Source organism: Artibeus jamaicensis, unplaced genomic scaffold, assembly GCF_021234435.1.
Source record: "Artibeus jamaicensis isolate MK-2021 breed Jamaican fruit bat unplaced genomic scaffold, CSHL_Jam_final contig_1127, whole genome shotgun sequence".
NCBI classification, from domain to species: Eukaryota; Metazoa; Chordata; class Mammalia; order Chiroptera; family Phyllostomidae; genus Artibeus; species Artibeus jamaicensis.
Window position 1 is genome coordinate 1,928,193 of NW_026521219.1, and position 13,525 is coordinate 1,941,717.

At 40.3% G+C, this 13,525-nt stretch overlaps 1 protein-coding gene across 3 annotated transcripts in view; it reads left to right on the forward strand.

Annotated features, from left to right (window-relative positions):
- KCNQ5 (potassium voltage-gated channel subfamily Q member 5) overlaps positions 1-13,525 on the forward strand; it is a 505,983-nt gene that overhangs the window by 407,912 nt on the left and 84,546 nt on the right. For all 3 annotated transcript variants that reach the window (XM_053664043.1, XM_053664048.1, XM_053664050.1), the window contains exons 5-6: positions 167-292; positions 12,514-12,624. In XM_053664043.1, the coding sequence (XP_053520018.1) occupies positions 167-292; positions 12,514-12,624 (237 nt within the window). The remainder of the gene's footprint in view (positions 1-166; positions 293-12,513; positions 12,625-13,525) is intronic.

Consider the following 13,525-nt stretch of genomic DNA (forward strand, 5'->3'; position numbering starts at 1 on the left):
TCTCTCTCTGCCCGCCTCCCCCTCTCTCTAAAAATAAATAAATAAAATCTTCAAAAGTCATCATAAATATACGAGAAGTAGTCAAACAAGTAGAATCATACGTAGATTTGTTTTTCTTTCTCAGATTTTTTTACTTCTAAAACTCTTTCATTCCTTTTTTATCCAGGAATTAATCACGGCTTGGTACATAGGATTTTTGGTTCTTATTTTTTCATCATTCCTTGTCTATCTGGTGGAAAAAGACGCCAACAAAGAGTTTTCCACATATGCAGATGCTCTGTGGTGGGGCACGGTGAGTATAAAAATCTGTTTTTATGTATTAAATGTGAAGTTTTTTCCTTTGAATACAGTGTAATCATTCCTACGAATGGTCTCAATAAAAATACTAACTCCAAAAGGGAGTTAGGTGGAAATACACAGCAGTTATAATTGTCTAAAGAATTCCCCTCCTCTTTGGCTCAGCAACGTTAAGTTCTCTTATAAATTGACAAGTAGTAATGCTTGAGTGCTAGGTTGTTTCCAAAATAAAAATATATTCTTTAAACTGTGATTAAAATGTTGATAGGCTTATTTGTTTGTTTTACCTTTTTGGAGCACAGATTTAATTTAAATTACCGAGCACTGTATCTGATGAATCTCTTATTCATCAGATTGTTTATCTGATATAAAAAATAAAGGAACAGTAGCTGAACAAAACTTAGAAAAGTAAAATTATGGCACAAAAAGTAAAAAAGAAAAGGCCAGTAACCATCTGTGAGATCAGAGATTATAGACACCTAATTTCAAAACTTTTCATTCAAAAAGCTACTTTTCCTTTATGTTTTTATTAAAGGATAGTTTCCCAAACAAAGTAATCATGACTCTCATACAGAAAGAAACTAAACACATGCTAAAGATGTTAACTCATGTTTAAATATTAATGAGGGAACCAGTAAGATATCACAAATAGTTCAAAGGACTATCCAAAGAACAGAAGCCTCAATCAAGTTCAGGAATATTGAAGTGAACGAGCAAAAAACTGTGGTTCATTTACATAATGGAGAACAACTCAGCTGTAAAAAAGCAGGAAGTCATGCCTTCTGTGACAGCACGGTTAGACATTGAGAGTATTATGCTAAGTGAAATAAGCCAGTCAGAGAAAGACAAATACCATATAATTTCACTTATATGTAGAATCCAATGAACAAAATAAACTAACAAACAAAATAGGGACAGACTCAGAAATACAGAGAATAGACTGACAACTGTCAGAAAGGAAGAAGATTGGGGGCTGGCTGAAAAAGTGAAGGGATCAAGAAAAACAAAAAACAAAAACACTCATAAACACAGGCAGCAGTAAGGTGATTACCAGACAGAAGGGGTGGTGGGGGAGAAGTAGAAAAGGGTGGAAGGGGGATAAATGGTGACATAAGGAGTCTTGACTTGGGGTGCTGAACACATAATATGATATACAGACGATGTACTGTAGAATTGTACATCTGATACCCATATAATTTTATTAACTAATGCCACCCCAATAAATTCAATAGCAATTTTTATTTAAATTTTTAAAAGAAAATATGCAAATAAAGGCAAAAGTGGCTTCTTCCACAACATGAGAGGGAAGTCAATCAAACCACCACTAGGCAGAATTTCTTTCTATGTCTATAGACAAGAATTATTTTGCGGTGCTACCAGCTATCTACAACTTGCAGAGTTGTAAAAGAGCTCCAAGAACATGAAAGGCGCAGTGCCCCATAAAGTCAGAATTCAATAACCTGGAAGGGTGTACTCTAAACAATGGGTAGTTTTCCATTGAAGCAAAACTTTTTCTACATTGTAAAGAATTTAAAAAGCAGTCATTGGCTGGAAGAGGCCTTAGAGGTCACACATCTATCCACCTATTGAGGAATATGAAGCCAATGTGACTTATTACCTTATATCTTATCATTAATAGAGGCCATGGCAAAACGAACTCCCAAGGCCCTCTTTCTATGAAAGTACAGACATTAACTAGATGTGAGTCAGAAAAATACTATCAAATACAATGTTTGCAAATACGGTGATATTGGTATGCATTAAATAAATGTACTGCCTAAAGGAAAAATAAATAAATGAATAAAACAAAATAAAAAGCAGTCATTTAAACATGTGCTTAATAAGAATGTCACAGGGTAAAGAAGGTCTTTGTGCAATGTATAAACCCTTCTTTTAAATTTTACTCCTTAAGACATTTCAATAGGGTGTTATGTGAAAATATACAGCATTTATAATTGTTTAAAGAGTTTCCCTATCTCTTTGGTCCAACAAAGTTAGGTTCTCTTATAAATCATCAGTAATATTTCTTGAGTGCTAGATTGTTGCCAAAATCAAAATACATCATTTTCTTAAACTGTGATTAAAACATTAGTAAGTTGTTCATTTCAACATTGTGGATGGAGCAGAGGTTTAAGCTACCGGTTGGCACATTGTCCCCCTGCTCCTCAAAGCCTCATCAGCAGGAACCAGACTTTTGTCAAGGACAAAGGAAGTTTCTCAGGGCTTGTGTTAAGCAGAACTTGGTGTGTGTATTGGTTGTCTAGCAGCAATGATGTGAGTAAGAATCAAAAATGTATTCGCCTGGCCCTGGCTGGTGTAGCTCAGTGGATTGAGCTTGGGCCTGTGAACCAGACAATCACAGTTTGATTCCCAGTCAGGGCACATGCCTGGGTTGCAGGGGGGTTCCCTGCAGGCCAGATCCCAGCAGGGGACACACAAAAGGCAACCACACATTGATGTTTCTCTCCCTCTCTCCTTCCCTTCCCCCCTAAAGATAAATAAAGAAAATCTTTAAAAAAATGTATTCGCCTGAAGATTAATATTTCTTCCCTTCAGTTACCAGAGTAAATGTCTACAAGATTATGCAAATGATAACAAAGCATTTTGTTGGTGTGGTAATTTAGCGTCCCGCTCCTCTCCCTGCAACCCCCACCCAGAGAATGATGGACATTCAGAAAGGAGGACAGAGAGCAGTCACCTGACAGTCTCGAAACACTTTCTATCTGTAGAGAGTAAACAAAAATTGTTGACTCGTGGTGGGATAAACTGTGTAAACTGAGAAAACAGGAGGCTTTTCTAGCTGGTGAGGGGAAGGGAATTTATAATCCCAGCCTTCAAAGCCACCGTTTGAATGTAAGGTTAGTTTTGCTTCTCTTTGATGGCTCTATTTGAACTCCTGCATCACTCAGGTGCACCTCTTCCCACCGAGATGCAGTTGGTGAGGCCGTCCTGGCAGCCCCTGGTCCATTTTTCCATCCCTCTTCCTTTTCCCTTATTACTAATAAGAACTGTGGTGTTGTGCGTTAAGCAGTGTGTGGGAAACTCTTAATACATCTCTCACTCAGTCACCAGCTTGTTTCTTTTGCCAGAATAATCCAAGTAGCAGATTTTCAAAGATCATATCTGTGACCTTCAGTGGGAGGGGAGGGAGAGAACAACATATTTTCATCAATTTCCATTTTATTAGTGCTATTTTGACTGAAATTTAACATGTACTTAATAGGCTCTTTGAATGGCCTAATTATCTCTCTAATTTTTAAGAAAAAATCTATTCTTGAATATTAAAGTAAAAATCTTCTAAGACAATAAGTTCCTAGGAATAAAAATGGCCTTTTGGGATCATAGTGGGTTTGTTGATATTAACTGACTCATTAACGACATTGTCTAAAGCCTAAAATAATAAGTGAACAGAAGGCTTATTATTCCTCTTCATTATAAGACTATATACTATGTCTCTAGTGTAAAATAAAATAAATTTAGAATATTATACCTTCTATATGTATTAATCCACACCTTAGAGAATATATAGCTGGATACTTGTTAGTTAAAATTGTCTATCTTGCACATAACAGATATCTATCTAACTGTGGAAGTATCCAGAATAAATAGGGAAATAAAAGCATCCTGAATCAAGTGTTTCTAAGAGCTAGACTTTGGTGGGGGGAAAAGGCAACTTTCTTTATTAAAAGGGCCCAAGGTATTGACATTAAGTATCAAATTACAATTCAGGGACACAATGTCCCAGTGAATTCTAAATACTAACTACTAAACTTCTTTCATTAAGAAGATGCTGAGGGCAGTTTCCAAGAGCAACTTTTGGAAGAACAAAGCAGCATGATCAGCACTGCTTAAAGCCAATAACAATTCAAAGAAGTTTGATATCTGAAAACCATTCCGTGTAGTGGATACCAGTACCTAGCTCGATGAATAAGTGGGATAACCAATATGCAGGGCCAGGGGCCAAGGCCATAGCACGTGCCCGAAGATGGTGGCTATGATTGGCGTAGATATTGTTGTTGTGGATGTTAGATGGAAACACCATCATAACAAAAGGAATATAAAAAGCTATATGCTTCATGGTAGACCCAGAGCTTAAGCACAGAAGAAGTGTGGGAACTGGGGATCGCAGTGGAGCAGTGATGACAAAGGAAGTGGAGGAGGGTAAATGGCGCTGCCATAGTGGCTGAGATGGCTACTGGGAAAGAGGGCATTCTGACTGCTGGGCAGAGCTCCCTTTAATGTTATTTCCTGTTATTACTTTCTTCCTTTCTAGTTGCTTTCTATTTATTCTGAAGTAAATTTATAACAGGTTTACCGCAGCTACTTTTTATTATTCCTTTATTTCCTGTTATTATTTTTCTTCTTTCGATTTGGTTTAGATTTGTTCTGAAATAACTTAAGAGTAGGTCTCTTTCCTGAAGTAATTTTTTCTGGTAATGACCTGGTAAACACCAGCTGGTCCTCTTTCTCTTTACTGCTAAATTTGTTATGAAGATAGTGTGTGTTTGTTTTTTTTAAGTGAATTCAGCAGCAGATAGTACAAACCTACCCTTCAGTAGCATCTGAATGCAACCTCCACCTGAGACCATGTACTTGAAATTGTTACTTCAGACATGTAGGAGAATTTGGTAGCAGCCAGAGTTAGTCCTAAAATTCAGGCTGAATATCTTACCAGTCTTTCTCAAAATAAACAATATACAAAGCTCTAGTACAATGTATTATACTCTGCACTCAACAAGTCATACCACCTGCAAAATCTAAGAATAAGAAACTATAAATTTGTAAAATGAACAAAATACCTTTTCCCCTGGTAATATCAGTTATCATTCTGAGACTCAGGCCTCTTTCCATTGAGTTCACCAGGACAAAATGTTTTCCACAATGTCTTATAAGCGGTTATATGCTGACTCGGTGTTGGTACATTAAGTTAAAGTTAACAAAAGTTTCTTACTACCAGTGCATTACCTGATGGTATCAAAGCTTTCCTTGGCCATGAGATAATCAGCACATCAGTTCCTAACTATTCAAGAACATTGCTGACTACCAGGCAAATACTGAGACACACATACCCGAGCCGCTAACCACCCAAACACCCGAGCTGTCAGGAGCACCGACAAGTCCCATGCCTCCCTTAATTAATGGCACACATTTATGAAGTGCATTGTTCATAAGCCTCTCTGGAGAAGCCTTTCCTGAGAAGTCTATTCCTTTTATAATGTCATCTCACACATGGCTCTGGACACTTTTGCTCAGTATTATTCCATAAATATTAAGCACATGTTGTATAGAAAATAACAGAATAATAGTCAAGAGACCTGGGTTCCAGCCCCATCATTATGACTTAGTGAAGGTGTGATATTGCACCATCATTTAATATTCTGTCCTATAAAACAGTGATAAGAATATTACACAAAATTGCTGTGTGTTAAATGAGACTGGACATGTAAATATGCTTTATCAAGCAGCAGACAAATGTAAATGATTCCTATTATTACATATTTGACCACAAGCCTGGAAGAACAATATAGCATGCTACTGCCCTGAGCTACCTGCCACAGCAGAACTCAAATTATATGATGCCACCACCACAGAAGATTCTGGTGTTTAAAGATATAAAACCATTCCAGTGTTCCAGGTGTTCAAGTTTCAGAAGTAACTGCACAAGCTCTACACCACCCACTACCTGAAATCAGGGGTCAGGAAGTTACCCAAGGGGAAGAAGGGGGGGAGGGGAGGGAAGAATGGGAGAAAAGAAATTATTCCTGGCTTGTGTGGCTCAGTAGACTGAGTGACAGCCTGCAAACCAAAGGGTCACTGGTTCAATTCCCAGTCAGGAGACATGTCTGGATTGCAGGCCAGGTCCCCAGTGGGGGCCACGTGAGAGGCAACCACACACTGATGTTTCTCTTCCTCTTTTTTTCCCTCTCTTCCCCTTTCTCTAAAAAAATATATAAATAAAATCTTTTTAAAAAAGAAAATAAATATTGGCAAGTTGCCAACAATAAGCATACCCCTTAAAGGATGCCCACCCATGGAGAAATTACACTGTGCTATGGAAATCTACAACTAGTATATTCTTAACTTGTTCATGTGAATACATTAGCTATAAACTAGTATTCTTAATTACACTCTCCAAATCAGGCCAATAAGGTTTTGTTGATATGTTGCTTGAAGGAAAGAAAGAAGGGTTTATATCTCCTGGTCTGGAGTTAATTCTGCTATTGACAATAAATACAATAAAAACTGTAGCCTAACTGCTGCCTAAGTTATAATCTGACCATAGCATCTGCCGTCTCATAAAAAAAATTCAAATTTGCATTTGTTTCACAGTATTATTCATGAGGAAGAATTCCTAACTGCTAAACACACTAAGTGCCCCCAATGCACCTCAGACTTTTCTACTACAAATAGACCTTTATGCCAATATTTGCGACCCATAGATTTTTCAGAAAAATATATTTTCTCACCTGGGTGACTGTGACATATGGAATATGAAGGCAAACCTTTATCTGAGCTGTTCCCACCTGCCAAATCACCTTCAAGTAAGTGGTCCAACTGGGAGAGGAGGCGCACACTACCAGCCTTTGTGAGGCCGACAGGGGTGAGCAACAGACTGACGCATGCGCTTTCTCCTGCCCCTTCCCCCTCTGTCCCATTGGGGCAGCCTAAGAACGCATCCGCCCCTCCCACCAGGTGGTCAGGTGTGGTTGGAACGTGGCATCCTCTCACTCAATGCATTACTGTGCACTGAGGGAGACAGTGGAAATGTTTTAAATATGTCTTTTAATTTTTAATAGTATATTCAAAATTTCATGGTCTTTTCAGTGATATTGTAAACTCCATGGTCAAAAGTCAGTGAGCAGGGTATAAAACATATACTGCTGTTAAAATTTAAACTTTATTCTTCTCATCTCCCTTTGCCTGGAACAACAGTATGATTAATAAATCATTTGTTTGGAGCATGTTATTTCTTTATTTGGCTTAGTAAGAGACATTATCCTGTGTGGCAGTGACTAGTGACTTTATCGTGATTCCCACAGTGAACCTGTGCTAAACAAAGGTCTGGCAAAGCCCTGACCATTGTGGCCCAGTTGGTTGGGTGTTGTCCTGTAAACCAAAAAATCACCAGTTCGATTCCCAATCCAGGCACATACTGGGCTGCAGGTTTGGTAGCCAGTCAGGGCACATACAGAAGGTAACCAATTGATGTTTCTCTCTCACATTGATGTTTCTTTCCCTTTCTTTCTCCCTGACTCACCCTCTCTCTAAAAATAAATAAATAGAATGTTTTTTAAATAATAAAATAAAATAAATGGCTGGCAAAGAGAAAAGTCACTAGTAGGAATCAACAACAAATAAGTGTATAAATAAAATTTTTCAATTGTACCTGTCCAGCATATATTATCTAGCATATCTCTTATAAACTCTGAAAGTGGGTAAAAAATGGAATTATGCCCAAGGTAGTGGATTTCCTCCTGTCCCGCAAAGGTCACATGTGCCACCGCTGAAAACTCCCTGCAACGAGCTGCTGTTCTGGGAGCTCCCTGAGGAGCTGGGGCCTTGGGGGTCCTGTCTGAGCCTACTGTTCTTGAACTTGAGGTCCAAATGAAAGCAATCATTACAGGGTCCGGCCAGCGAAGGATTCACAAGATTTCTGAACAGCAGAAATGGTCTATTGTTAAACATAAGTGTGGGAGAATAATCCCTGAAAGGGTTTCTCCTACTCAATTTGTGTGCGAAGGACCCACTGATAACCACTAGCAGAGCCTTCCAAGTTCTAGGAATAGAAACATAACGGAGTTGTACTGTTCCAAAGAGGCGCACTAGTACTTCAAGGGCAACTTGACCTGATAGTGTAGAACATCTATGCAACCCTCGCCTGCTGATGGTTTTATTGAATGCAGCCAGTCATTGCCTTAGAAAGTCAGCAGCTAGATCAAGGAAATGGGCCGGTGTGAATTTACAACAAAGGCTCCCATCTTTTTATTGTAAGTTTATCTTAGAAACGTCCTAATTTTATGCCTAGTGCTACCTCTCTGATCACACCAGAAAGCCCAGTAGGCCCCTTCCAGCCACAAGAAGTGAAATAATGTACCCGGAAACCTCCACCGCCGCCCTGGCTCACAGGGAGACAAAGCTGCCACTCTGTGGGCAGCTCCTTCTCAAACCTAGCCTGGCAACCAAAGGTCCTATGCTTTCCACCAAGGAAGTTGCTGTGGCCAGCTGAGCTGCAGGTCATCCCTGCACATTATGAGACATGATCACCCAGAAGCCTGAACCAGAGTGCAGAGAAGGTGGCAGAGTCTTTGCGGCCCCCAGAGGTACCCCAGGGTGCTGCTCCAGGTTCACAATAACTGCTCCTCCCCCACAAACCACCCTGTAAGACAGAGAGCAGCCCTCTGGGAATGAGAGAGCAGGCCTTCCTCTCTACTCAGGCTGAAACACTGAGCACATCGTCACCTTGCCATGTCTCAACCCATTCTCTGAACCCTGGCTCAGGAGAATAAATCAAATGTATTCTGTGAAATGTAGCATTATTGCTGTGACTGAACCATGAAATTTCTCCTTCTGTTTATTATTATTAATAAAATGCTATAAAAGGATTAAGCTATATTTGCAGGAAAAGTGCAGGAGATTAAAGTCTTTTCCACACATTTAAGATTAGGAACCTATAATAAAATTGAGCCGGAATACTTTCCCTGCAACCCGAAGAAATCCCTTTGAGAGTCCCTTATGGATAGATACTGTGTTGGCATTTGATTAACTTGGTTACTAGGTTCCACTACAAAGTCCCTCTTTTCAACCATGGATGACCTTCCTCTGCCTCTTGTTGATTTGTACTTGACACTCTCTCATACCACAGCCCAGCTCTTTTCCTCTGTTACAAGCCTTTTCCTCCCCACAGGCAACCCTGTCCTCTCCTTCCCTGGAACTAAATTGAACTGACTGACTAGAGTGTTCCCAATCCTGCCCTCCACTCACACGGTGTCCACACCTTCTCCCCAGGGTATAAAAGGTGTCTTTTCACACCGCCAAGGCTATTCCCCACCAACCGTACCATTGATTCTATTTGCTTTCCTCCCTTGGGTGCCTTAGCCCGTCAGAAAGCCTTCACCTCTTCCCCCTTCAGCCTCATCCTCTCTGAAAACATGCACAAATATACCCTAGGAAGCCTACTCCGACCTCAGAGATTTCAAGGACTTCTTATCTTATATTTCTCACTCCCTTCGTCACCAATATTCTTGAAAGGATTCTTCATTGATTTACTAAATATTTATTGAGCTCCTTCTACTTTGTGGCAAGCATTTGTTAGATGTTAGGACATAATGAAAAATAAAGACATGGTTCCTCCTTCTAATAAAGAAATGAAGGACCCTTCCACCAAAGAAAAACACAGCAAACTACCACGTGTGACGAGTACTATAGGAAACAAGCAACCGAAACTGAGATGAACAGAGGTCCTATTGTGAACAAAGTAGGTAGGGAAGGCCTCTCTCTAATGGTGTGTTATTTTGCATAAGACCTGAGGGATAAGAAAGAACCCTGGGAAGAGTGGGGAGAAGAACAATTCTGGCTGAGGATAGGCTGAGGCAAAAATAGCCTGGGCTGTTTGAGGAGTTGGAAGGACACTGTGGTTAAAAAATAGTGAGCAAGGGTGAAATCAGAATGCTCTTGTGGAGGCAGGTGGAGACCAGCTCATGTAGTCCATAGCTAGGAGCTTAGAATTTATTCTGAGTTTAATGAGTAACCACTGGAGGATTTTTAGAGGACAATGATAAAATGATACCCCTTGCAGATGTGTGGACAAGGAACCGGAGGGAGGCAAGAGCAAAAACTGAGAGAGCAATTAAGCGGCTGCAGCAGCAACCTGCCATGCATGGTGGCAGGGAATACATAGTGAACGGGATAAGTTTGCAGTATTTCAGGGAAGTAGACTCGATGGGACTTGCTGATAGATTCAGTGAGGGGAGTGAGGGAAAGGGGCAGCTAGTATGGCTGGGAGGCTCCTGACTTGAGCACCAGGAGAAAGGGTGGTGCTCTGGACGAGGATGGGAGGGGACACGCTGGGGGAGTAACAGGTTGGGAAGAAGCGAAGAGTGTTTTAAACATGCCTAGTTTAACTGACTGGGCAACACCCAAATAGAAAAATCAAGTGCAGGTATGTGAATCCAGAGCTCAGAAGAGTGGTCTGGCCCGAAAGTATAAAATTGGTGTGTTCTGCATTAAAATAGTATTTAAGTCCATGAGAATATTTAAGATCACCTGGAAAGAAGAGTAAAAAAAGAGAGAACAGAACAGAAAATATAATGTCAAGGAAAAACAAAATAGAAGAAAACCTAGAAACAAACCTCAGGAATGCAATATTCCAAGGTTGACTAGAGGAGCAGGAGTCGTGTAAAAGGCGCCACCGATGATATAAAGAAAAAATCACAGAAGGGAGGAGAGAGGAGGGGTTCTTGGCAGGGGTGTTCAGCTGAGCAGTACGCTTCCAAAAGGTCTGGCATCATGGAGTTTCTCTCTCTGTCATTTCTGCACCTCACAATGTTAGCCCTCCTTCAAAGCCCAGGTAAGGTGGCATGACCAAAGCAACCGCTGACTTAGAAATCACCAGCGACCTTCTATCTCTGTATCAACATCTTTTCTCAGTCTCCTTGTTATCTATGTACCTATGACATCACCTGGCTTCTTTGTAAAACTTTTTCTTCTCTATTAAGTTTCCATTTGTATTAATAATTTCTAGTATTCCTACTTTTTAAAAAATTATTGTCCTTTGACTTCACTTTCTCTTCCATCCCTTAAATGTCTGTGTTTCCTGAGGTGTCTTTGGGCCCCTTCTTTGAATGCTTTGCAATCTCATTTATTCGCAAAACTTTAACAACCACCCTGTGCCTGAATTCAAAACCCCAATCTCATGCCAAACCCAATCTCTCTCTCTCTCTCTTCCTCTCTCTCAAAACTCAAGTTTTTTATCTCAATTTCTTGCTCAACATTTATGGATCAGAGACATACTGACATTTTAAAAACCCTTCTTAAAACCGAACTCTTCATCTTTGATCCAGAACTTTCTCTTTTTCTTATCATATTTACTTTATGGTGCAACCATCTTCCCCTTGAAATTGTCAGGTCATCGTTGGTTTAGTCTTCCCCTGCCTCCCAGGCAGCAATCAGTGGTTTTCTATTGAACTTCCTAAACACATCTCTTTACCCTCCACTCCCATATTGTCTCACTGCTCCTGTTCCAGCTCAATTGCCCTTCATTCTGCCAGATCTCACAGCACCTCGTAGTCCTTGAAGAGGAGCTGAGACTGTTCTAAGGGCCATGGGAAGCGTCTGGAGCACTATGTCCACGGGAAAGACATGATCTAATCGTCATTTCCCAAAGGCATGCCCTGATCTGGTTAACCCGCCCTTTCACTGTTCCTCTCTAGACAGATCATGCTGCAGTCCAACTGAACGACTTACACTGTCCAGAACCTACCCTGCTTATTCTTACTGCTGTGCAGCTGGTCACCTGGCCCCCCACCCAGACCACCTCCTTTATCACTTCTGCCTCTCAAAATACTACTCCTTCTTCAAAGCTTAGGTATAATGACATCTCCCAGTAAAGCCTCTTCAACCCCCACCCACACTTGTGATTATCTGTTCTCTGAATCCCCATGGCAGATTAATTGTACATCCATAATAATACTTGTCTTCCCTTTTTGTGTTTTAATGATTTGTGTATGACATGTCTCCCTCTTATGCCATAAATATCTCAGGACGAGAACTATGTACCTCTTGTTTTTGTTCCACTACAAATCATAACACATACCTTGCATGCACCAGACCTTCAGGAAATGCCTGCCAAGGTAATAAATAAACAGCCATAATTAACATAAATTATTGTTTTGTGTACTGGTCTAGTACTAAATCCATGGTGCTATCATTTCAGTATCACTGATGGTTATCAACTTACTTAAGTAACCTTTCTTTGAATACACTTTAAAAAGATGGAAAATTGTGTTATAAAGGAGGACCAAGTATGTAGGTTATTCCCTATCTTAAACAAAGAGAAGTTCTGTTATGCGTCATGGAAAATTAAAGCACAGTAATAAAATGCGCCAACAAGACTTGCTGAATAATGATTTAGTGCAAACGCTGTTTTGCCTCCTGTTCATAGGTCCCAACTTTCCTCTCACGTACTTAAGCTGCACATTCTATTTATTTTGTTTTTAGATTACATTGACAACGATTGGCTATGGAGACAAAACTCCCCTAACTTGGCTGGGAAGATTACTTTCTGCAGGCTTTGCGCTCCTTGGCATTTCTTTCTTTGCACTTCCTGCCGTGAGTATCTTTGCAAAACTGAAGCAGTTCAAATTAGATCTTAGAGGTTTATTAGTGCGAGCTTTCACAAATGAATGTGCCCAGGAACCTATCTGTATCATGTACAAATATCATTTTTCTGATATAATGTTGGCTTTTCTACATATATCTATGTGGATAGTTTCTAAAATAGACTGGTAGTCTTCTCTTTGAGAAGCTTAACCAGGGAGTTTTATACCAGCAAGGTCTTTATGACCAAAGATTAATTCACATAACATCACCTTTCGGTCGACATGCTACTAATACATTTAGAATATTTGGTAAGATTTAAAGATCCCTTTTTCAACCGATGGCTCCACTTCGGTTCATGATGTGTGCCGCTGAAGAGGTGGGTGTGCACGAGCGGAGCATTCGCCTCTTCAGATCCATTTGAGTGGGGATTATATGACCTTAAAGGATTTTCAATATGTCAGATGATTTATTCTTTGTGTCATCATCATTGATTTTTTTCTTAATGAGCAGTTTCTGCATCTTATCAGAATGAAGAGCACATTTATCTTCTCCCAAGCTTCTGATTATTTTCTCCATAATGGATGAAGCTTGTCTTTCTGATCACTGTGTCTCCTCTTATTTCCTTAAAGGAAATTGGTCAAGATATTACAATTTGCCTCCATCCACAGGCTCTCACTTTTCTCACACCACTCTCGTGGGGGGAACAGAAACAACGCAAAGGGGTTTTTAAAGCAGTGGCAGCAGTTATGACCAAGGAAAAATACCCTGAGTCTTGCTCCAGACAGAGCTGACTGGTGTCATGGTCTCTGCCCAGGAAAGCCAGGGGAGGGTGGGTTTTCCGAGCCACAGCCTTGAGCTCGTGGGGCTCACTCTCCACCTGTGGACAAGCACAGAGGGAGCTCGTCCTCCC